The 20,674-nt window shown below is 46.6% G+C and overlaps 4 protein-coding genes across 7 annotated transcripts in view; 1 reads left to right on the forward strand and 3 right to left on the reverse strand.

Annotated features, from left to right (window-relative positions):
- TESK2 (testis associated actin remodelling kinase 2) overlaps nt 1-2,036 on the reverse strand; it is a 127,192-nt gene extending 125,156 nt beyond the window's left edge. For both annotated transcript variants that reach the window (XM_060021268.1, XM_060021261.1), the window contains exon 1: nt 1,725-2,036. The gene's annotated coding sequence lies outside the window, so the exon portion shown is untranslated. The remainder of the gene's footprint in view (nt 1-1,724) is intronic.
- A 2,952-nt stretch (nt 2,037-4,988) lies between these two features.
- On the reverse strand, nt 4,989-8,293 carry CCDC163 (CCDC163 homolog). Its single transcript, XM_069540442.1, has 9 exons — nt 8,277-8,293; nt 7,943-8,118; nt 7,810-7,843; nt 7,417-7,607; nt 7,224-7,305; nt 6,874-7,060; nt 6,693-6,760; nt 6,345-6,412; nt 4,989-5,252 (listed from the first exon to the last, which is right to left on the reverse strand). Exons 2-6 carry the CDS (start codon nt 8,018-8,020, stop codon nt 6,966-6,968), a joined length of 480 nt encoding a protein of 159 aa, XP_069396543.1. The 5' UTR covers nt 8,021-8,118; nt 8,277-8,293; the 3' UTR covers nt 4,989-5,252; nt 6,345-6,412; nt 6,693-6,760; nt 6,874-6,965.
- Nucleotides 8,294-8,560: 267 nt separating this feature from the next.
- Nucleotides 8,561-13,044, forward strand: MMACHC (metabolism of cobalamin associated C). 2 transcript variants are annotated; one of them, XM_060021316.1, is made up of 4 exons: nt 8,561-8,801; nt 10,577-10,771; nt 11,499-11,651; nt 12,254-13,044. In XM_060021316.1, the coding sequence occupies exons 1-4, from the start codon at nt 8,721-8,723 to the stop codon at nt 12,665-12,667; spliced, it is 843 nt and encodes a 280-aa protein (XP_059877299.1). In that variant the 5' UTR covers nt 8,561-8,720; the 3' UTR covers nt 12,668-13,044. The 2 variants fall into 2 exon arrangements, with proteins under 2 accessions (XP_059877299.1, XP_059877308.1); XM_060021325.1 differs by lacking the exon at nt 8,561-8,801 and adding an exon at nt 8,816-9,070.
- Nucleotides 13,045-13,779: 735 nt separating this feature from the next.
- Nucleotides 13,780-20,674, reverse strand: part of PRDX1 (peroxiredoxin 1) — a 45,921-nt gene continuing 39,026 nt past the window's right edge. For both annotated transcript variants that reach the window (XM_060021344.1, XM_060021336.1), the window contains exons 3-6: nt 20,123-20,276; nt 19,492-19,614; nt 19,040-19,170; nt 13,780-14,135 (exon numbers count right to left, since the gene is read on the reverse strand). In XM_060021344.1, coding sequence (XP_059877327.1) covers nt 14,050-14,135; nt 19,040-19,170; nt 19,492-19,614; nt 20,123-20,276 — 494 coding nt within the window. In that variant the 3' untranslated portion in view covers nt 13,780-14,049. The remainder of the gene's footprint in view (nt 14,136-19,039; nt 19,171-19,491; nt 19,615-20,122; nt 20,277-20,674) is intronic.

Consider the following 20,674-nt stretch of genomic DNA (forward strand, 5'->3'; position numbering starts at 1 on the left):
ACTAAGGCTTCAAACATCCCCCATATACTCTTCGTTGACCCTCAAATATATGTATTCAGTTCCAAACTTTCTCCCAGTTTTCAGACCCAAATTTCCATCTACCCACAATGATACCTGAAAAACACCTCAAACTAAACTTATCCAAAATCACATTACCTCCCCTCAAAATTGCTTCTTTATGTTCCCTATTTCAATTAACACTATCAATCCATCCCATCAGCCAAGTTAGAAATCCCCCACTAATTCTCTCAACTCTATTTTTTTCATAATAAATACTATCTATTAAAAGACAAAAGTGAAAATACAAGTTACAGATCAGAAGAGAATTTTTGTAACTAATTGTACTCAAAGTATATTAAAAAAAACTTTTAGAACTTAGTAAGAAAAAACCCCACAAAGTAGAAAAATAGGCAAGAGACTTAACAAGCAATTCACAGAAGAAACCAAATTGGGAAACACAAGATATTCAACATTATTAATAATTGGGGAAATGCAAATAAAGACCACAGTACCTTTTTATACCCCCTAAATTGGTAGAAATTTAAATGTCAGATACTACCAAATACTAATAAGAATATGAAGCAGTGATAACATTCATACTCTGCTATAGGAGTGTAAATTGCTGCAACCACTTTGGAAAACAATCTGATATCTTATGAAGTTAAAGTGCATATACCCCATGACCCTACTCCTAGGTCTTGTTGCATGTGTGTACCCCCAACTCCAGCCATAGGCAATCACTAATCTACATTCTGTTTCTTTAGTTTTGCCTACTCTGGACATTTCGTATAAATGGAATCATACAGTCAACTCTATTTTGAAACCTCATGGAACTGCATGCCATTCTCTTCATTTTCCTACCACTATTCCCCTCTGACCTGGATTAGCACACTACTTTCCTGCCTACCTAGGCTTTCTGCCTCCACGCTCTTCACTTTGAATTCTTCCTCCATATTTTCACCAGAGATAATCAACCATACCAAACTCCTGCTTAAAAGCTTCAATGGCTCCCCATACCTACAGAATAAGGTCCAAATTATTTAGCAAAGTTTTTTTCAGAGGGATACATTGAAAGGTTTTTAAATTCGACAAACCCGGTTTCACTTCTAGCTAAATCTGAATACTGGCTTAGTCCAGAGTGTTCAAAGTTAAGGGTAAAAGGCAGAGGAGGGAAAAGGAAAGATGCGGAGAGGAGGGATGACAGGGGAGGAGTGAAAAAAAGGAGTCAGTAGTGTCCGAGGGGAGGGAAGTATCTTTCGAGGGTAGAAGTGGGTGTTTTCGAGGGTGTTACGTTTGAGAAAAAAAGTGAGGGAGTCCAGATCTCTGAGCGAGCTGACAGGGTGGAGCTGGAGGTCTCAGAAACGGGAGTTCTGCGACGAAATGAAGAAGTCCTGAGTCTCTGAAGTGGGGAAAGAGCCTGAAGGAGTCGGGGACCAAGTCCCTGATACGAAGGAACTTCTACGGGTTCCGGGCCTCTAAGGTGGGGAGGGAGAAGGCGCGGGGCAGGGGTAAGAAGCCGTCCCGGGACCCTGAAGGAAGTGAAAAGAGTAGGGGAAGGGGTCGAGGAGTGTCCCCAGCCGCTGAGAGGAGGCTCCGGGAAGCGAAGGAGTCTTGCCAGTGCTATAGGACCGGAGCACCAATGCTCCTAAGCCCATGCGGGCGGTAGCCGCGCACGCGGGCCGGAGTGCCCTGGGTTAGTGCCCCACGCGCTCTCTTGGCGTTACCTGAGGCGGGACTGAGCAGCCAGAGGGGTGCCTGCGCGGGCGGGAGGGGGAGGCGGAGGCAAAGAGGGAGCATAGTAGCCCTCACAGCTCGGAGGCGGCAGCGGCTCTTAGCCTGCGGAGGCGGTAGGGCTCCCTCGCGCAGAAGCCGGCGACTCGGCTGGGCCAGCGGCGGCGGAGGACGAGGAGGCTACTGCCATGACCCCGCAGCCGGGGCCGCTCCCCTCGCCTGTTCGGCGAGGCCAGGAGAATGATCCGGCCGGCGAGCCAAAGAGCGCAGCTGGAAGAGCCCTGGGCTGCCCGGCCGCGAGCGACTGAAACTCCTGCCCAAGCGGGCAGGGAAGCTAGGGGCGGGGTTTCAACGGTCACGCCCCTCTTCTCAAGCCCTCCCTCAGAGCAGCCAATCAATCGTTAATCCTGGAAAAACGAGCTAGTGGAATTGCCCAATTAGCACTAGGAATGCCACGTGGTATGAGGGTGGACACAATGGGCGTTCAGAAAAGCCAATCATCAGCCCAAAGCGCCAACTCCGGAGGACGAAGGGAACCAATAGGAAGGAAGTAGAAGTAAAAACAGAAGAGGCAGTGTGCGGGAAAGGCGGAACCAAGGGCGGAACCAAGGAGGAGAGAATACACCTGGGGAAAACCCGAGCCCAGGAGCCTCTCAGAGGGCGGGAGAGTAAACACAAAATGGGCCAATCAAAATGCCAAACATATAAGCGCTTGGTAATTGATAGAGGCAACAGAAAATGGATTCTACTGGCGCGGCTTTTGGCTTCGTGAAGATATAGCTGAATAAGGACTTGAGTAGGCAAAAGCCGTATGAACGCAGAGTCGGACAGGATCTCACTATAGTGTGGAGGGAAAACTGAAATAAACAATTATTAGCGACTTGAGATAGTAAGAGCAATGGGTATAAATGCTGAGCGAGCAATACCTCTAAACTAAGAGATTCGATTTGGTGAAGCCTTCTTCCAGGAGGTTAACACTTGAGCTGGCTTGAAAACAGGTTAGAGAATAAGAATGCTATTCAGCTGTTCAACAGGCACATATTTCCTCATGCTTTCCATACGCCTGGACCTCATGCCATCAAGGTATGAGCCTGAGCAGATTGAAGCTTCCAGGGCAAGAGCAGGCAAACAGTGGAGTATGGCCTCCCTGCACCCACGTTCCCTGGGGTTAGAGACCTCCTTTGTGCCATCTTTAGACTTGCCTCCTGTTGCAAGGGTCTTGACAGATGAGCGGAATTTGAACAGTTGGAGTATAGGTGGTGTGCATTTTTGGTGGCAATAAAGTTTAAGAAAGATGTGTGGTAAGAGATAGAAGGCAGAGATAAGAGGTTAAATGTGTGTTCAGCTTAAATGCCAAACTTGTCCTTTCTTTTTTATGCTGGGAGAATTATCAGAGGTTCTTTAGCAGGAGAGTAGCCTTTACAGGACACTGTTTTAGGAAGATTGATAGCTCACAGGATCTCTAAAGGGAGAAAAGAGGTCACCATCACCCAGTCCCCTTGGCAAGCCTTTTCTGTATCATTCGCCTGGCAACAAATCATGTGCTGCCACCTGGTGACTGTTCAAATACCATTGTTCCACATTGCTATTTAATGTTTCTGTTGGAGCCCTGGCACCCTTGCAAACCTGTCTTCCACAGACCTTGATGCAAAGTAGTTGATAAATAAGTAGAGCACTGGTAGCAAGTAGATTAAATAGTGCCATTATGCCAGATATATCACCTGCCCAGTAAAAGATGTCAAAGACAGGGGTTCCTTGTATCTGCTTCAGCAGGAAGATGAGCCTTCATGGGAACTTTTGGGTTTTGTTTTTTTGAACAGGTTCTGTTGGACCCAGGTCTCATCTCTACCATTCCATTCTCATCAATCTCCCTAATGCTGAGGGGGAAGAAAACATGAGGATTGCCTTATAGCTATTCAGGTGTCAAAGGCCCACCCTTCATGACCTGTCTGCTGATTAGGCCAGGGCCTTGAATGCACCCCAAAACAGGAAGTAGTTCCTGCTCTACTCACCCCAGCCTTTTATTATGCTTTTATTTCAGATAACTGTCTCCTCTTCCCAGCTAGACTGAGCTAAGAGATGGGAGTCCACTGCACATCTTAGCTTAGGACAAATATATACCAGGACTGTTATGTATTATGCTCAATAAACATCCACTTGGTGGATAAATGACATTATTTTTTGGGCTGTATTTAGCACTGGAAGAGACCTAATGAGACCTCAGTGAGATGCTGCTACTTCTAGGGAAACCCTGGACTGCACTGTCTAGAACACAAAGCCCAGGTAAGGAAAAAGTAAAGCTTCCCTAATCTACCCAGGAAGGTATACTTCCAGAGAGCAACCAAGTGGTAGAAGGATCAGAACCAATAGCCACAAAGCATTTTAAAAAATATAATAGGAAATATCAGAGTGCATAACTCTTAGTAAGAATAGTATTGAATAAGGGCTTCCCTGGTGGCGCAGTGGTTGAGAGTCCACCTGCTGATGCAGGGGACACGGGTTCGCGCCCTGGTCTGGGAAGATCCCACATGCCGCGGAGCGGCTGGGCCCGTGAGCCACGGCCGCTGAGCCTGCGCGTCCAGAGCCTGTGCTCCGCAACGGGAGAGGCCACAACAGTGAAAGGCCCGCGTACCGCAAAAATAAATTAATTAATTAATTAAATTAAATACAGCATCGTTTCTCATCATCAAAAAAAAAAATTTAAAGAATAGTATTGAATCATAAAATTTGTTTCAATTAATGAATACATACATTTATATTTACTATGCTACAATGTAAACTGTATTTCTTACTGGAGGTCACAGTCAAAAAGCCCTGAACGCCATTGGACTAGAGGTAGAGACTGAAAGAAGAGACACTAAGGAGGAGACTGCTGCAGAAATGCAGCCTGGACCGCTGAGGATGAAGAAATATGGAGGGGCTAGAGTGAGCCTCAAGAGGCAGAAGCTGAAAAAAAAGGAGAGGAAGCCTTCTATTTGCCAGGTCAAAGGCCCACCAGAGTGTCTTGCCCTCCTCTGCATCCCCATAGCAGTACTGCCCCAGAGCATTGTCCTACCTCATTCTACCCACCAGAATGGGAGCTCTTCCTTCCAACGTCCACTGAGCACAGGGCTTGCACTCAGAAGATACAGTTATAAATGTCTATGAACTTGGATTTCAGAGAGAGAGGTGACAGGAAGCAGTCAAGTCACAGGTACAGCTGAGTCTATCCCATGTGGGTGCTGATTCACAGAAAACACATCAGGCAGGATTAAACCATTTTATTGCTTGTGGGTAAGGCTGGACAGGCAGTGACAAACCTCAGTAGGGAGGGCAAACACCAGCTAGATCAAGAGGGGAGGGAAAGGGGACCCAGAAACAGGACCTTGGAAGGGAAGGTGAGCAAAGAAGACATCATCCTACTGCTCATACAAGTCCTTACAGTCACTCAGGAGCATCTTGGGGCCCTTAAAGTATAGGGCTCTGGGCCTGGAGCTGAAAGCTGCTGGGCTGCAGGTTAGAAAGGGTATGCCTCTGGAGATCTAAGAGGAAAGAAAGGGAAGAGAGAACAAATCATCAGCAAGCACTGTGATACATACAGACCTAGGCTGTGGGCCCTGATGGGGAAGGACATAAAGGCCTGACTCGGGATAAGGAGCAACGGAGGTTGATGGATTCACAGAGAAAGAGGCAGAGACTCCATTCTACCCAATGTCAAACAATTAGGCAGCTGGCATCCAGGCACCATTCAGATTCAGCTTCCCCAAGATCCATGCCTTACCCCCACCTAGCTACCTTAAAAGTTCCCAACTACTGTTACTGTCTGGAAGACTGACTTCAGAGCTAGATGAAGAAAGAGACATGGCGAAGGTGGCAGCCAGGGGCAGCTTAGACTGGGGGACGTGAACGGAGGTCCTGCAAAGGGGAAAGAATCAGAGGCAGAGATGGTGATGGTGGGTCAAGGGGGCCCTCCCAGCACAGAACTGTCCTCCTTCCTGAGGCTAGGACTCCAGTCCCCTCCCCCTTTATCCTCCAAATATATAGAAATACCTCGGTGACTCTGTGTCAAGTAAAGAATGCCCAGTACTGCCCGTATGGGCTGCAACCCCTACCATACCACCCCTACCAGCCCATTTCAAATTTAAGATAGCTAGCTGAACTTTGGTCCCTAGTGCCTGGTCTCTGTGAGACGAATCCCTTCCACTACCGCAAGCACCCACACTCCCTGACCTGAGGGGGTCGTGCTCCCACCGGGCATCCTGGACCTCTGTCCTGGCAGTCTCCAGGGTGTGACTTTTGCCCTCCTGGCCACTTTCCAGCTGATCCAACATCTGCCAGACCATGGGCCCAGGTAGGACCAAACCTCTCCCTCTCCAGAAGCAACTCCCCCTCCCCACAATTAGCCTCTTCAGCACACTTGGAACCCTCATGTGGACAAAGATAGTTTCTCATGGCCTGGAGCAGAGGGCTTGGGAAGAAGAGATTTGGAGGCAGGTGGAGTCAGCACAGGGAAGAGAAGGAAAGAGATAGAGATAGGAGAGGGTATCCTGGCCCGCCAGCAAAACAGGATAGACAGAGAAAGGATGGGGCCTCCAAAGGGAGATGTGAACAGATAGGTCCGATCCTGGTCCTACCTTCCAGCTGTGGGCCTGAGCTTGCCGCCCCTCAGTCATCTGTTTCAGCAGCAGCTCCTGGTGCTGGCCTGTGGATGAGAGAAAATGTAAGGGGGATGTTCTCCAACTTCCTTCCTTCCCCTTCTCTGGCACTGAAAACTAGGACAGAAGCATTCTGGTCCAGCTGCTGAGAAGTTTCCAAGCTGACTGGGGAGACTAGACTCACACCATGAGAGGTAAGACAAAATATTTGGCCAGATTTCTAGGAAGCTCAAGCAGTCAGAGCTATGGTCATTTATTAGGAAAGCAAGAAGGCTTTCCAGAAAAGGGAACAGGTGACTTCATACCCACCCCCAATCTTTTACTCACTCAGCTGGTCCTGCAGCAACTTCAATTCCTCCCAAAGAATCTCTGACTCCTCCCACAGCAGTTGCAGCCTGCAGGAATGACAGCAGTGTCATTCTAAAGCCAATTAACAAGCCCAGAGGAGGCTACCAGAGTACCAGGAGTTCAGAGGCCTGAAGAAGGCGAGGTTTTGCCCATCACTTACTCATTCTGCAGCTCTTGGTGAAGGCCACTGGTAGCACTGCACTTTTGTGGTCCTGTTTGTATTTGGGCTCACGCCTGTTCCTGTACCTAGCTTCAAAGGCCCTGCAGTTCCCTTCTCAGCCCCTCCAGGCGTTGCTCCAGGAGAAGGACCCTTTGCTCTGGGCCCCCCTGCAGCAACCTTAGTGATGCTGTAGTGGGACAAGTTGGGGATCAGCCCCTCTAAGAACTTCACACATGAGCCTAGAGACTCCACTTGCAAATCAAGACACAAGCACACACACAACAGGAGTGCAACAAAATGTGTTCACACATATGAGACTGTGTATATGAAGAAAAGAACTGATCAGGTACCTTCTAGGGCAGAGATCTGGTACTTCTGCTGCTCTCGCTCTTCCAGCAGGCCCTGCACAGCCTGCCTTAGCGCCTCAGTCACCTACCCAGGCAGAAAAACCACACGATCTATTATGCAAGGGGTTCCCCCAACCCCTGGTATCCTCCTCTCACGCAAACCCCAAACATACTCACCTAGGATTCCATGCCTCACCTGAGCCTGGGATCGAAGCTGGGATCGAAGAATAGTAAATTCATCCCAGAGAGAAGATGCACTACGGGCCTCAGCCCAACTTAGTCTCTCTGGGACAATGGGAGTCTCTAGAGCCCAAGGCTGTTGAGCTTGGACTCCTGACTGGGGAGGCAAGTAATGAGGGGAAATCCAGGTCCCAGTCAGGTCTCCTGCTGAGGGAATAAGGAAGGGACGAGTGCAAAGCCTATTGGGGGGGTGGGGGGGCGAAATGTTTGTTCAGGAAAATAAAAAGCTGGAATTTGCAAGGACTAGTGGACGGCATAGGCACTGGAAAAAGGCAGATTCTGGAAAGAGAAAAGGCTGAGGGATAGGTAGAGAAAAGGCTGAGGGATAGGTAGAAAAAAGGAACAATACCCGTGGTGGAGACTCCAAGGGGATACAGCCTTTGCTACAAAAAAACAAATGCACAGGCCAATGAGTTCTGTCTTGCAGTCCTTTAACCCACAGCCCCTAAACCAGAGGGCGGGGGACTCAGGCGCCCCCTCACCTTAATCCTGGCCACATTTCCGTCAGTAGCATTGAGAAGCGCATCGAGGTGCTCAGACCATCTCAGGCTCCTACTCATAGCCTGCGGCAGAGCTCTGGCTCCCTGGCATCTTGTGCCCTTGCTCTCCCAACTGTGGGCACCCAAGGCACAGCCCAGGAAAGACCACAACGTCAGATCTAAAGAGGTGAGTGGGGGATGCAATAATAAAGGTAAGGATGCAGTATCAGACCAAAACTACGCCTCTGGGACTAGTCACGGGAGCAACGTCCTTGGGGAACTGGTGGAAAAGCGGGATGCCCTGATACGCAGATATCAGGTGGGAGTTAAAAGGTACCGAATCTTGGTCGAGACCTCTCCAGACGCACGACACTTGCGCCATCACACCGAACTACTGCCGCCGCCCGGTTCAAACCTTACGGTAGGCCGGGAAAGCCCGCCTTCGCACTGGTCTCCGCGGTGCCACTTGGGAAACTGAGTTCACCTCTACTGGAGACAGCTGGTGATGCAGGCTACCGAACTACGTTTCCCTAGAAGCAACACGCGCAGTCACAGCCCCACCGTGAAGCTTGCCGGGAAACTGAGTCTTTCGGCTTCTGTAGTGGCTGTCTCTAAGGACCGAATGAACTACGTGTGCCAGGATGCATCGCGCAGAGCCAACGAAGTCCCGCTGCCGATCCCAGTAGTTCTGGGGAAATGGAGTCCAAGCTGCCTCAAAGCTTAACGTCCCGAGTTACCTTGAGACTCCATTCCCCAGCAGGCTCAGCGTGTAGCGTGCGCTATGGAGCCGCAAGTAGCAGAGCTGAAGCAGAAGATTGAGGACACGTTGTGCCCTTTCGGCTTCGAGGTTTACCCCTTCCAGGTTGGTTTATCCCTACTGTGGTGCTAGGGCGAAGTGTATGGTTGGCTTCGGTGCCACCGGCGTGAGGCCCTGGAGTCCTCTGAACTTTCCCGAGCTCTTCTGGCCCCGTGTTCGTTTGACGTATCGGGACAGGGCTTGGGCTAAACGGGTAGAGAACTGTTGCAGGTTTGTCCTTTTACCCTCATACAATGCCGGATTGATGAATAGGAGACACCATATGATCCAGTAACCCTGTGGCTTTGTCACCTACGTAATTTACAGGAAGAAAGGTACTGTGGGGCCAGAGTCATTTTGGAAGCTTCCCGAAGGAGTTGGGAGGAGGGCAAGGCCTGGAATGTTTGCATGGCTAGAATTTTGGTCATCTGATTAGCGAAGGGCATTCATGGTGTTGAGCAAGCAGAGAGTTGGCTGGGTTGTTCCATCTACCAATAAAAGGTTACATTCATGATGTTGCCAGTCACCAGTGCTGGGCTGGGTATATAAACTATACACTTGCCTGACACAGAAGTCTGGCATCACCACCTACCCTTGTTCCCATAGGTCCATTTCCCTATATCCAGTGTCCCCTGCACTGAACCCTGTGCTTGGAAACAAAGCTAAGTCAACTCAGCTTGAGCCTTTTGCCTGATGCTTACGAGGCAGCCCACTTCCACCCCTTCCACTGAGTGGCACACAGCAGTGCTGGGAGAGGATTATAGAGGAAGAAGTAGGTTGGATCTAGCCTCAGAGAGGCTTCCCTGGAAAAAATGGAGTTGAACTATATATGAAAAGATAGATTGGAAGGTTATGTACATCCCAAATATCAGGAAGAGCTTGAATAAAGGTGTTGAGGTAGTAGTGGTGGATGGCAGGTATGAGGGAGAGTGGGGATGCCTAGCTGGTGCAATCAGGTAGGCCTGGATAGGGGGAGCTATGGTATTGAACAGTGCCATATACAGCCCTGCCAATCATCCTAAGCTCCTCCTTCTCTCACCTCCCTAGCTCCACATACAATCAGCCACTGAGACCTTTAGCAATCTGTCTCCTATCCCAGATCCATTTCCTTCCATTCAACCCATCTATGCTCTTGGTCCAGGCCACTATTTATCATTTGAATTTCTGCAGTAACCTACTTGCTGTCACTTTACCTCCATTCCATCCTCCACACTGCAGCCAGACTGATCTAAAACTGATCATGTCAGTTTACTCCTTAAATCTTCAATGGCTAGCCCCTCATTGTCACCAAATTAGACCCATATTCCTCAAATTGGTAGTATTCAAGGCCAGTCAGTCTTACTCCTACTGATCTCTCCAGGCTTCTCTCCCTCTGCTCCCCTCTACAGATGCTTCACTTCTGTCAAACTAGACAATTTGCTATTCTCCAACTATGCCTTGCACTTTTTACCTCTTTGTTTATGCTGGGACCTATTTAAAACACATACCAGATTCTCCCTCTCCACGTCAGCCTGTAAGTTTCCTTCCTAGCCTTCAAGACTCAGCTTCCAAGCCTTTTCAAATTTCAGAGGGCCTTCACTGGCTCTGTTATTGCACTAATCACAATATAATCAATTTTTTTTGTCCTTAGTTTTTTATGAATTCTTTGCCTCTCTATTGTAACTCCATATCAGATTCAGATGCGTCCCCATAAACACACATCATACATCAGTAGAATTTCATTGATTGAATAAGAGGGAGGCTGGGCAAGATGCATGAAGCCTTGAATGCAAAGCTAAGGTATGGGCCTGGCTAAGGCCTAAGTTGGCCCTCTTGTGTGGCCTGAATTTTCTCTGTTCCAGGTGGCATGGTACAATGCACTCCTGCCTCCAGCCTTCCACCTGCCCCTGCCAGGACCTACCCTGGCCTTCCTGGTACTCAGCACACCTGCCATGTTTGACCGGGCCCTCAAGCCCTTCCTGCAGAGCTGCCACCTCCAACCACTGACTGACCCTGTGGACCAGTGTGTGGCATACCACCTGGGCCGTGTTAGAGAGGTGAGCAACGCTGGCTGTAGCCTTCCCCAGCTTCAAAACCTGCATCTGCTTCCAGCTCCTTGAAGCTTAGTGCAGGATCTAGACCTGCCTAGGGCTAGGAGCCACGTCCCGGGCAGAAGGGTATCCTAAAGCCAGCCTTGACAATGTGATCTCTCCCCATTCTGCCTTCTCACCCCGGGTTTGGCCACCTCCTCTAGCAGCCCCCCAGGCCTGAAACCAGTCTCACTCACCCTTCACTGATGGACAACTATATGATCAGATTTCCCTTGGCCTCCAAGTGAAATGGGAATAAGCCCAACATTCCCCACGCATCTCTCACCTTTCTTTGCCCTAGACCTGGAAGCTTTATGCTGTCTTTGGGGTCTTTTGAGGACAGAATACTCCCCCACTACACACTTTACATGTATATACACACGTACACATACACTGGGTCTCCACAAAGCTGGGCCATGTCTTCCTCCACATTGGGCCTCCGGAGGGCAGAGCCAAGTCACCCCTCATAAAGGTTTCTGAACAAGACTGTATTTCCCTTCAAACATGGGCCCTCTTAGACACAATATTGCTTTCTTCACGCTGGAGCCCCCAGCCCCACTCCAAGTTTAAGATCATGTTTCCCCTTTAAACATGACTTCTGAGGACAGGGCCGTGTTAACACAACTTAAGGCTCTGTTGGACATGGTCATGATTCTTCTTGTGCTAAAAGCTTCCATCTCGTTCTCTATCACAGAGCCTCCCAGAGATGCAAGTAGAAATCATCGCTGACTACGAGGTACACCCAAACCGGCGCCCCAAGATTCTGGCCCAGACAGCAGCCCATGTGGCAGGGGCAGCTTATTACTACCAACGACAGGATGTGGAGTCTGACCCCTGGGGAACCCAGGTCAGAGGGTAAATATTAATGAATAGGGGCTGAGAAAGAAAAGGAAAGGAAAATCCCTCAAGATTTCAAGTCCCAGGCGTTCCCTGGAGGCCTAGTGTTTAGGATTCCAGGGTTTCACTGCCATGGCCCGGGTTCATTACCTGGTTGGGGAACTGAGAATCCCGCAAACCGCGAAGCACAGCCAAAAGAAAAAAAAGATTTCAGGTGTCATTCTTCCACCTCCCCTGGGTAAAGGAATTGATGGGTACAATCCAGGACAAAGATGCACCATGGTCAGGGGTCTGGTTCCTAGGGACACAGAGAACTAGTCTGTTCTTAGTCTTTGTGATAGAATGGAGGGGGCAGAGCTGTGATTAGAGTGGTGAGACTGGGAAGCTGAAGTTCAGCTCAAGGAACGTTTCCTTGTGGTCAGTGACTTCATGAAAAAAGTTGTCCAGGAGAGGGAATAGAAGAGTCCAGTCAAGGACTGACAGGGGCTCACATGTAGACTCAGAATGAGAAATGAGAATGAGTAAGTGAACAAACCTAGCTTGCATTGCTGGTAGCTGGATTTGGTGCCAAGACGACCTCCATGACTGTCTTCTTTTTTACCCACTCCCCAGCACATATCAGGTGTGTGCATACATCCCAGATTTGGGGGCTGGTTTGCCATCCGAGGGGTCGTGCTGCTGCGAGGAATAGAGGTGCCAGATCTGCCACCCACAAAGCCCCTCGACTGTGTACCTGCAAGAGCTGACCGGATCACCCTGCTTGAACGCTTCAACTTCCATTGGCGTGACTGGACTTACCGGGATGCTGTACCACCTCAGGAGCGCTACTCAGAAGAGCAGAAGGCCTACTTTTCCACTCCGCCTGCCCAACGCTTGGCCTTACTGGGCTTGGCCCAGACCTCAGAGGAGCCTAGCTCTACATCCCAAGAGCTTCATTTCACCACATTCATCCCCAGGAAGCCTCAGAATCCCAGCAGAGGCTGGCTCAGCCCCAGGGTCTCACCACCTGCATCCTCTGGCCCTTGATACCCTCCCCTCCCCTGTGGGATCCTCATTTATGACAGTTGCACCTGCTGGGACTTATTTGGCTAGACAAGATTTTACTGGGTACAAGATGATCATTTTTGATAAAGAATTATAGTAGAGATATTAAATGAAGATAACAAGGCTTAAAGAAGTTTGGTCAAAAGACCAAAGCAGATCCAGACTTGCCACCTGCCTTGGAATGTGGGATTATTACCTGTTACCATTTCTCTGCAGTGCTTCAAGATGCTACTTGTTACAGGGCTTAAGAAGCAACTATCCCCTAAATAACGGTACCTGCCTCAGAGGGTTCTTATGGAGACTGAATAAATACGAAATAGTACCTGGCATATAATAAGCTATTATTAAAGGCCCCAGGAATCCTATACTGCTGCTCATAGTTCTTACTTGTCTGAATACTGGAGGGGTAGGTAGGCTGGGGTAGCCGTGTCTGGAAGGTGTCTAGAAGGGCACCACATGATATACAGAAGGATTCTCAGTCCTGAATCTGCCCTAGCCTCAAGAGCCCAGGAGGAATCCACCTTTGCCCCACTGACAACCCTCCCTCAGGACAATGATATGAGAATAAGAACTACCCTTAAATCAAGGATAGAAACCCAGGGAAGCCAAGAGGTGCTCAGCACTGTGCTTTTGACACAGAAACCTACCCTATGAACACCAGCGCTGTGTTTGTCTCCCCCTCCCCCTTTTAGTTCCAAAGGTACTGAAGCCTCTAACTCTGATCTTTTTACAGAACCAGTACCAGGCATTTATCAGAAGAGGCCAAGCTTCAGGTTTCATACAGCCCTCCCAGTAGTGTAAAAGTAAATGTCAGTAATCTCATTGGGCTCTTAACCTGCAACCCAGCCTATAGCAAAAATTGCAGTGCCTTGGCCAGTACTGTAGTAGGAGGCCTTGCTCTTCTCCAGATATGGTGAAATGAAACACCTTGCTTCGAGGTCCATCCTCTGTATGTACTTGCATTTCCCCTCAATATAATTTCCTGATTCTGAGACACTCTCACACCTCATTTTCCCCTAAAGAGGGAAAAGCAAAAAGTAAATTCCTCTTACACTCAAAGGCTAATGTCCCCCTAAAATGAAGAATCAACAAGGTCTCAGCTCAAGTTTAATAAAACTACAAAAGACCAAAAGCGATAAACTACTACTATACACATCAGTTTGCCTGCCCCATAATACAGCTCAGGCCATTCCCCCCAGAGGAAGAAAGCCTGGCCTCCCCAGCCCCTGCAGGAAAGGCCTGTCCTGTCCCACACCACATCTGGGCTGAGTGCAAGGTCTTGTGTTTTAAGTATGATAATAGTACAAAAGAGGTTTTGTTCTCATGGCCACCTACTGCAGCCTGGCCCTAAAATGGCCCAGTGCTCACTTCTGCTTAGAGAAATATTCTTTGCTCTTCTGGACATCAGGCTTGATGGTATCACTGCCAGGCTTCCAGCCAGCTGGGCACACTGCAAAAGGAAGGATACTAATTAATAACCTGATCAGTGGTGAGCTCCACCCTCCCAAGGACAAGTGGATGCCTCAAAACCAAATGTGAGCCCTAAACAGCAACATTCAGGCACCAGGAAACCTACCCTGCAGTCTGAGATCATTCAGCCTTTTAGTTCAAAGCTATAAATATGTAATTTAATCCTCACCAGAGCCCTAATTACTATGATACCTAATTTGTTCACAGAGTAACTGAAATTTAAAGAAATTAAGTAACAGCTTCAACTTTATACTTTGTTCTAAAAATAATCTGTCTAAAGCATGTACAGCAAAATATTACGATTTTGTTAACAGTAGGTAGTAGGTAAGTGGGTATTCATATGTTCTCAGTAATTTTATGTATGCTTCAAAAATGCACCTTTGAAAAATAAGCTTAAATGCTCTTCAACAGATGGTGCTGGAACAGCTGGATTTCCACATGTAGAACAATGAAATTGGACATCTATTCATACCATACACAAAAAGTTTACTCGCAAATGGATCAACAGCCTATATACGATAAACTCTTTGAAGAAAACACAGGGTGGTCAAACTTCATGACCTTAGATTTGGAAATGTATTCTTAGACATGATACTGAAAACACAAACAACAGTAAAAAACATAAGGTAAATTGGACTTGATTGACATTAAGGACTTTTGTAGATTAAAGGACATTATGGAGTGAAGACAACCCACAGAATGGGAAAAAATATTTATAAATCATATCTGATAAGGGATTAATAGCCAAAATTGAAATCCAGAACTCCCACAGCTCAACAGACAACCCAATTCAAAAATGGGCAAAGGACTTGAAAAAAGACATATCTCCAAAGATATACAAATGGTCAAATAAACATATGAAAATATGCCGTCACTAGTCAAAACTACAATGAGATACCACTTCACATCCCCTAGGATGGCTATAGTTTAAAAAAAAAAAGGAAAGTAAATGTTGGGAAGGATGTAAAGAGCCCTTGGTATTGCTGGTGGGAATGTAAAATGGTGCATGTGCTGTGGAAAACAGTTCGGCAGTTCCTCAAGAATCTAAACATAGAATTACCATGTGACCCAGCAATTCTACTCCTATATATAGCCCCAAAGTAACTGGAAACAAGGATTCAGACACCAGTTCACCAATATTTTAGCAATATTATTCACAATAGCCAAAAGGTGGAAACAACCTGCTAACGGATGGATACACATAACTCTGTGTGTGTGTGTGTGTGTGTGTGTGTGTGTGTGTGTGTCGGAATATTATTCAGCCTTTAAAAATAATAATGTTCTGATACATACTACAGCCTGGATAAACCTTGAAAACATTATGCTAGGTGAAAGAATCCAAACACCAATGGATAATACTATATGATTTCACTCACATGAAACACCTAGAATAGGCAAATTCATAGACACAGAAAGTAGAAGTTTACCAAAGGCTGGAGGGAAAGGGGAATGGTAAGTTATTGCTTCATGGTTACTACTGCCTGTTTGGGATGATGAAAAAGAGAAACAGTGGTGATAGATGTACAACACTGTGAATGTAATTAATGCCACTGAATTATGCACTCAAAAAGGTAAATTAGGGGCTTCCCTGGTGGCGCAGTGGTTGAGAGTCCGCCTGCCAATGCAGGGGACACGGGTTCGTGCCCCCGTCCAGGAAGATCCCACATGCCGCAGAGTGGCTGGGCCCATGAGCCATGGCCGCTGAGCCTGCGCGTCCGGAGCCTGTGCTCCGCAACGGGAGAGGCCACAACAGTGAGAGGCCCGCGTAATGCAAAAAAAAAAAAAAAAGGTAAATTATATATAACCACAATAAAAATTGATTAAGGTAGTGACTTGCCCCCATACCCAAGAAAAATGTAAGCTAAAAAATGACAAAGCTAGGACTGTGTAAACCCTAACACTAAGCTGCTTCTTCCCTCTAGCAGCCCTTCAGAGATCTGAAAGCAGCAAACAGTTTTCCTTCTCAGTGTTCCTTAACTCTGCCAAACAAGAATGCCTGAAATAAGGGGCACAACCTCCACAGAAGGTCCTCCTTGTTTCACTAAGTAACTGCCTGCTATACCTTGGTAAGCAAAAGGTCCAAGTTTGAATCTTTCGCACACTTTATGCAGAAAAGCACCTTTCAACCTTTCCAACGATCCTAAGTTAGCAATGCTCCTTGGGCAAACCTGAGGAAAGTGAGGCAAGGGAACCAATCTCTGATTTTCTACTCTATTTGCTGTTTAGTCTTCTAGGAAGCATGTAGTCAGCAAAGTTCAGTAATGGAGCAGCAAAAATCTCACTTGCTCAGGTGAGAGAGGGGAAGGCCCTTTCAGTCCAAGGATGTCAAAGCCTCAGATGTCAGACACTGCAAACAGCAGTCTGGGAACAAGGTATGGAGGGAACAAGCACTAAATGGCAAACCCAGCTGCTTTACAAAATCTCCATTTGATTGTGACACAGTCATTAGCTTTAGTGGCACCAAAGGATTAGAACACAGGTCCTAAGCATAAACAAGCTTCCAAGAATAAAAAGCAACATAAAAACAGAGACCAGACCCAGAGCCACCCTGTAGTTTGCCAGCAGGGAAACCAAAGATTCTTCTGTCCAGGAATACAAATGATACAAAGATAGGAGGAATAATGAACCAGAAAGAAGGACCTTGACAATTTAGTCTCCTTGGCACTAAAGCCTCTTGGCACTTAAGACTGTACCATAACTAATGACAGGACAGAAAGATCCACACTTGGATGTTTCACTCATACCCAACAGTGCTGGTTTTTCAGAATCAATATGGAGCCCAGAAGAACTGGCTGAGTCCCACATTTACCAGCTTTCAAGTGCAGCTGAAGTACCACAACTCTCGCCAACACAGAAGGCCCTAAACAATGACTTTTTCAGCATTTGAAATTACCTAAGAAAAAGAGGGCTTTGAATTTGGATCCCAGTTCCACCATTAACTATGAATATATACTGTGTTTAAATATTGGTTTATTTGTCCTTAAAAATAGGAATATAGGATTTTTTCAGTAAAAAATTTCTCTATGGAAATTGTCAGTTCCACCCTTCTCTCTGCTAAAATGTAATGTAGTTCACTTAAAGACCCCTTCCCCGCAAAAAAGTGTAAAATTCAAGATCAAAAAAAATTTTTAGGTAAAAATAGGAACATAGGATATACAAACATAAGGTCATTATGTTGTACACCTGAAAATAATATAATGTTATATGTCAATTATATCTCAATTTAAAAAATAGGAATGCGGGGTTATTTGTCAAATAAACAACACATGACAGCACGTCATATAGACTGCCTGGTTGGTATTTACATGCTCTCAAGTGGGAACTATCATACTATAAGCCATAAAAGGCTGCGCACAGAAAGCTGTGCCTGTTCTAATGGGATGGGAAGCAGCAGAGAACAATAGAGTGTGAAGAAGCAAGCTTCACAGAGTCATGAAAGCTTGGGTTCAAGAGTCTATGCAAGGTCCTAGCAAAGTCCAGTAAAGGGCCGACTTGGCCACTCCACAGTGCCTTCCGTCTTTGTACTGAACTTCATTCTCCACCAGGGGGCAGTCTCAGCAGCTGTCTGCTCCTTTAATCCAGAGTAAAGCCCACACATGCTTCTGCAAATGGTGCCTTCTGATTCCCATTACCTATTAGCCTTCCACTCTAGTCAAGCTAGCACTTTTGGGTCCCCCAAAAAAACACCACTAATCCAGACTCTTAACTTCCACCTCCTTTAACTCACAAGATCAGAGCTGAAATGAGCCTTAGAGAGCTAGTCAGAACTACTTATTTTCTAGAGAAAGAAAATGAGATGTAATAAGACAAGAAATTTGTCCAAGTCCACCTGTGCACTTGATATCAGTAGCACTTGATCACAACCATCTTACCCTCAATCATATTAAGCTGGGGTGGGGGTGGGGTTCAAGATCCCCTCCCCCTACATACCCAGCACCTGCAGCAGATGGAGGAGCCGAGTTCTTAAAACTCAACCCAGTTGGGATAAGGCTATCTCATTCCAAGCAACAACTACACTGGGCAGAAGTGGGGAGCTGTCAAAAGCTACAGCCTTATAAACTCAAAGGCTGGGAGCAAGTAGTTCAGGACTTTATCAAAACACTGCAATGAGAGAATATATAAGGAGAGAAGGGCTAGAGCAGTAAGAAAGACCTGCACTCTAGCAAATGCTAGATAAAAACCGTAAATTGAATCTACTCGGTCATGTTCAGACTCACAAGAACATCGTCTTTCATCCTGAAACTTCTAACGAAGAACCTTGGTATTTCATCTCAAACCCTTCAGCCCTAACCCCTCCTTCCTTAGAAAAATTTTTATATTGAGCATATATATAGTTTGGTATTTGTTGATTATAAGTCTTACAAATACAACCACATTGCACCAACAGAATGGATTTTTAAAAGATAAAAATGTATTAACTGTTTCTACCTACTGTCTTTGGATAAGTTATCTTAGTCCTATTTTTGTTTCATTTTCCAAAACTGGTTGGACATTACCCCAATAAAACAAATATGGTCTACAGGGATTAAGCTCTCCCCCCAGTAAACACTTGTCAAGAGCGGCATGGTTCATGTCTAGGTGTGATTCCCAGCCTTTTGTTTCGCCCTTAACACACCCTATGGGATCCTCCTACACTCTTTTAATAAGTTGAATCTGCAGCAGTGAGCGATACTAAGTGATCAGGGCAGAAGCTGGGAATACGCGGTTGGAACAAGAAGCCTTTATATTCTCCTCCCCAGGCTTTTCCATTGCCCCACCCCCACAACCCACTATAATTCAGAGATGGCAACTTCTTGAAGAGACATAATCACCCTTTTATCTGGTAGACTTTGTTCCTCCCATCTTTCCCACTCCGCTGTCCTGTCACCAGGCAGACTGACTTACCTTCCCCATGTTTGTCAGTGAACTGGAAGGCCTGAACCAGTCTCAGTGTCTCATCCACAGAACGGCCAACAGGAAGGTCATTTATGGTGATCTGTCGAAGGATACCTTTATCATCAATAATAAAAAGGCCCCTGGAAAAAAGTATTAAAGGTTTGAGAAAGACAGTACAGTTTTAGAAATTGCTTTCTTAGAATAGAGAAGAAATGGAAATAGGCTGGTCTCCCACACTTGCACTGGCCTTCCCCTTAGGCCCAGCATAAAAGAATGAAATGAAATCATGCCATACACCTTAAACTTACAGTGATGTCTATCAATTATTTCTCAATACAACAGGAAAAAAAATGAAATAAGAAAAAAGACTCCACAGATCAGGGCTCTACCTTTCAAATAAAAGGTCCTCAGCCAATCAGATAATTCTCCTGATGACTGTCAGCCCCCCAGCAGGTATATACCTGAATGAGATGCCTTCATCAGCCTTTAAGACCCCATAGTCCTGAGCAATGGTGTGCTTGGGGTCTGATATCAAGGGAATGTTCATGGGTCCCAGTCCTCCTTGCTTCTTGGGTGTGTTGATCCTACAGCAAAAAGCACACATACATTCATTCAAACTCTTGTGTAGCAAAAGCATTAACTATAACTATTCCTTCTCCTGTCCAACATTCCTAATCTTACTCCCCAGAAAACTTCAAACTTTTTCCAGCAGTAAAATAACCGGCTGAGGACAGTTAAGGTCACCAGGGTACACTCAGCTGTAATCCAAGCTGCTTTTTCTCTGCTGCCAGGTAGTAACAACAAGTCAGAGCATTTGTTCTCCTTCTATGAGCCAGAAATCAATACTTGAGAAAGTCTATTGCCAAAGCCTCCCAGTCCCAGTTGCTGCTTAATTTAAAAGTCCATATGCCTGGACTTCCCTGGTGGTACAGTGGTTAAGACTCTGCGCTTCCACTGCAGGGGGCACAGGTTCCATCCCTGGTCGGGGAATTAAGATCCCACATGCCACACAGCGCAGCCAAAAAAAAAAAGTAGTAATTTTAAAAAAAGAAAAACAAAAAATCTCCATGCCAAATGGACCAAGAGGTTTACCATGCCAGGTGACAAAAGTGAGAATCCACAGAAGCACCAATCACTTGGCAGTTGAGTTTCTTAAATTCTTCTGCCTTATCACTGAAAGCAATGATCTCCGTGGGGCACACAAAGGTGAAGTCAAGAGGGTAAAAGAAGAACACAACATATTTTCCTGGGGGGAAATAAAAAAGCCCAAGTTAGCCTTTGAAATAGACTTCCTGGGAATTCCCTGGTGGCGCAGTAGTTAAAAATCCACCTGCCAATGCAGGGGACACGGGTTTGAGCCCTGGTCTGGGAAGATCCCACAGGCCGCAGAGCAACTAAGCCCACGTGCCACAACTACTCAAGCCCGCACGCCTAGAGCCCGTGCTCGGCAACAAGAGAAGCCCCCACTCTCTGCAACTAGAGAAAGCCCGCGTGCAGCAACGAAAACCCAACGCAGCCATAAATAAGTAAATAAATGTATTTTAAAAAAAAAAAGGAAAGAAACAGACTTCCTTGCCTTATAGAGAATGTAAACCTGAAGACATTCTCCTATGGAAAAAAGCAGCCTTTCCAAGATGATGGCAG

Source organism: Delphinus delphis, chromosome 1 (assembly GCF_949987515.2).
Source record: "Delphinus delphis chromosome 1, mDelDel1.2, whole genome shotgun sequence".
NCBI lineage: Eukaryota > Metazoa > Chordata > Mammalia > Artiodactyla > Delphinidae > Delphinus > Delphinus delphis.

Bases quoted from the DNA above. Each gene is read 5' to 3' on its own strand.
- CCDC163 (XM_069540442.1), bottom strand. From the start codon at position 8,020: ATGAGTAGGAGCCTGAGATGGTCTGAGCACCTCGATGCGCTTCTCAAT. The intron at 7,306-7,416 runs GTGAGGCATGGA...CTGCCTGGGTAG, and splicing joins AGCTTCGATCCCAGGCTCAG to GTGACTGAGGCGCTAAGGCA. The intron at 7,061-7,223 runs GTACCTGATCAG...GTCCCACTACAG, and splicing joins CCAGATCTCTGCCCTAGAAG to CATCACTAAGGTTGCTGCAG.
- MMACHC (XM_060021316.1), top strand. From the start codon at position 8,721: ATGGAGCCGCAAGTAGCAGAGCTGAAGCAGAAGATTGAGGACACGTTG. The intron at 8,802-10,576 runs GTTGGTTTATCC...TCTCTGTTCCAG, and splicing joins TCGAGGTTTACCCCTTCCAG to GTGGCATGGTACAATGCACT. The intron at 10,772-11,498 runs GTGAGCAACGCT...TCTCTATCACAG, and splicing joins ACCTGGGCCGTGTTAGAGAG to AGCCTCCCAGAGATGCAAGT.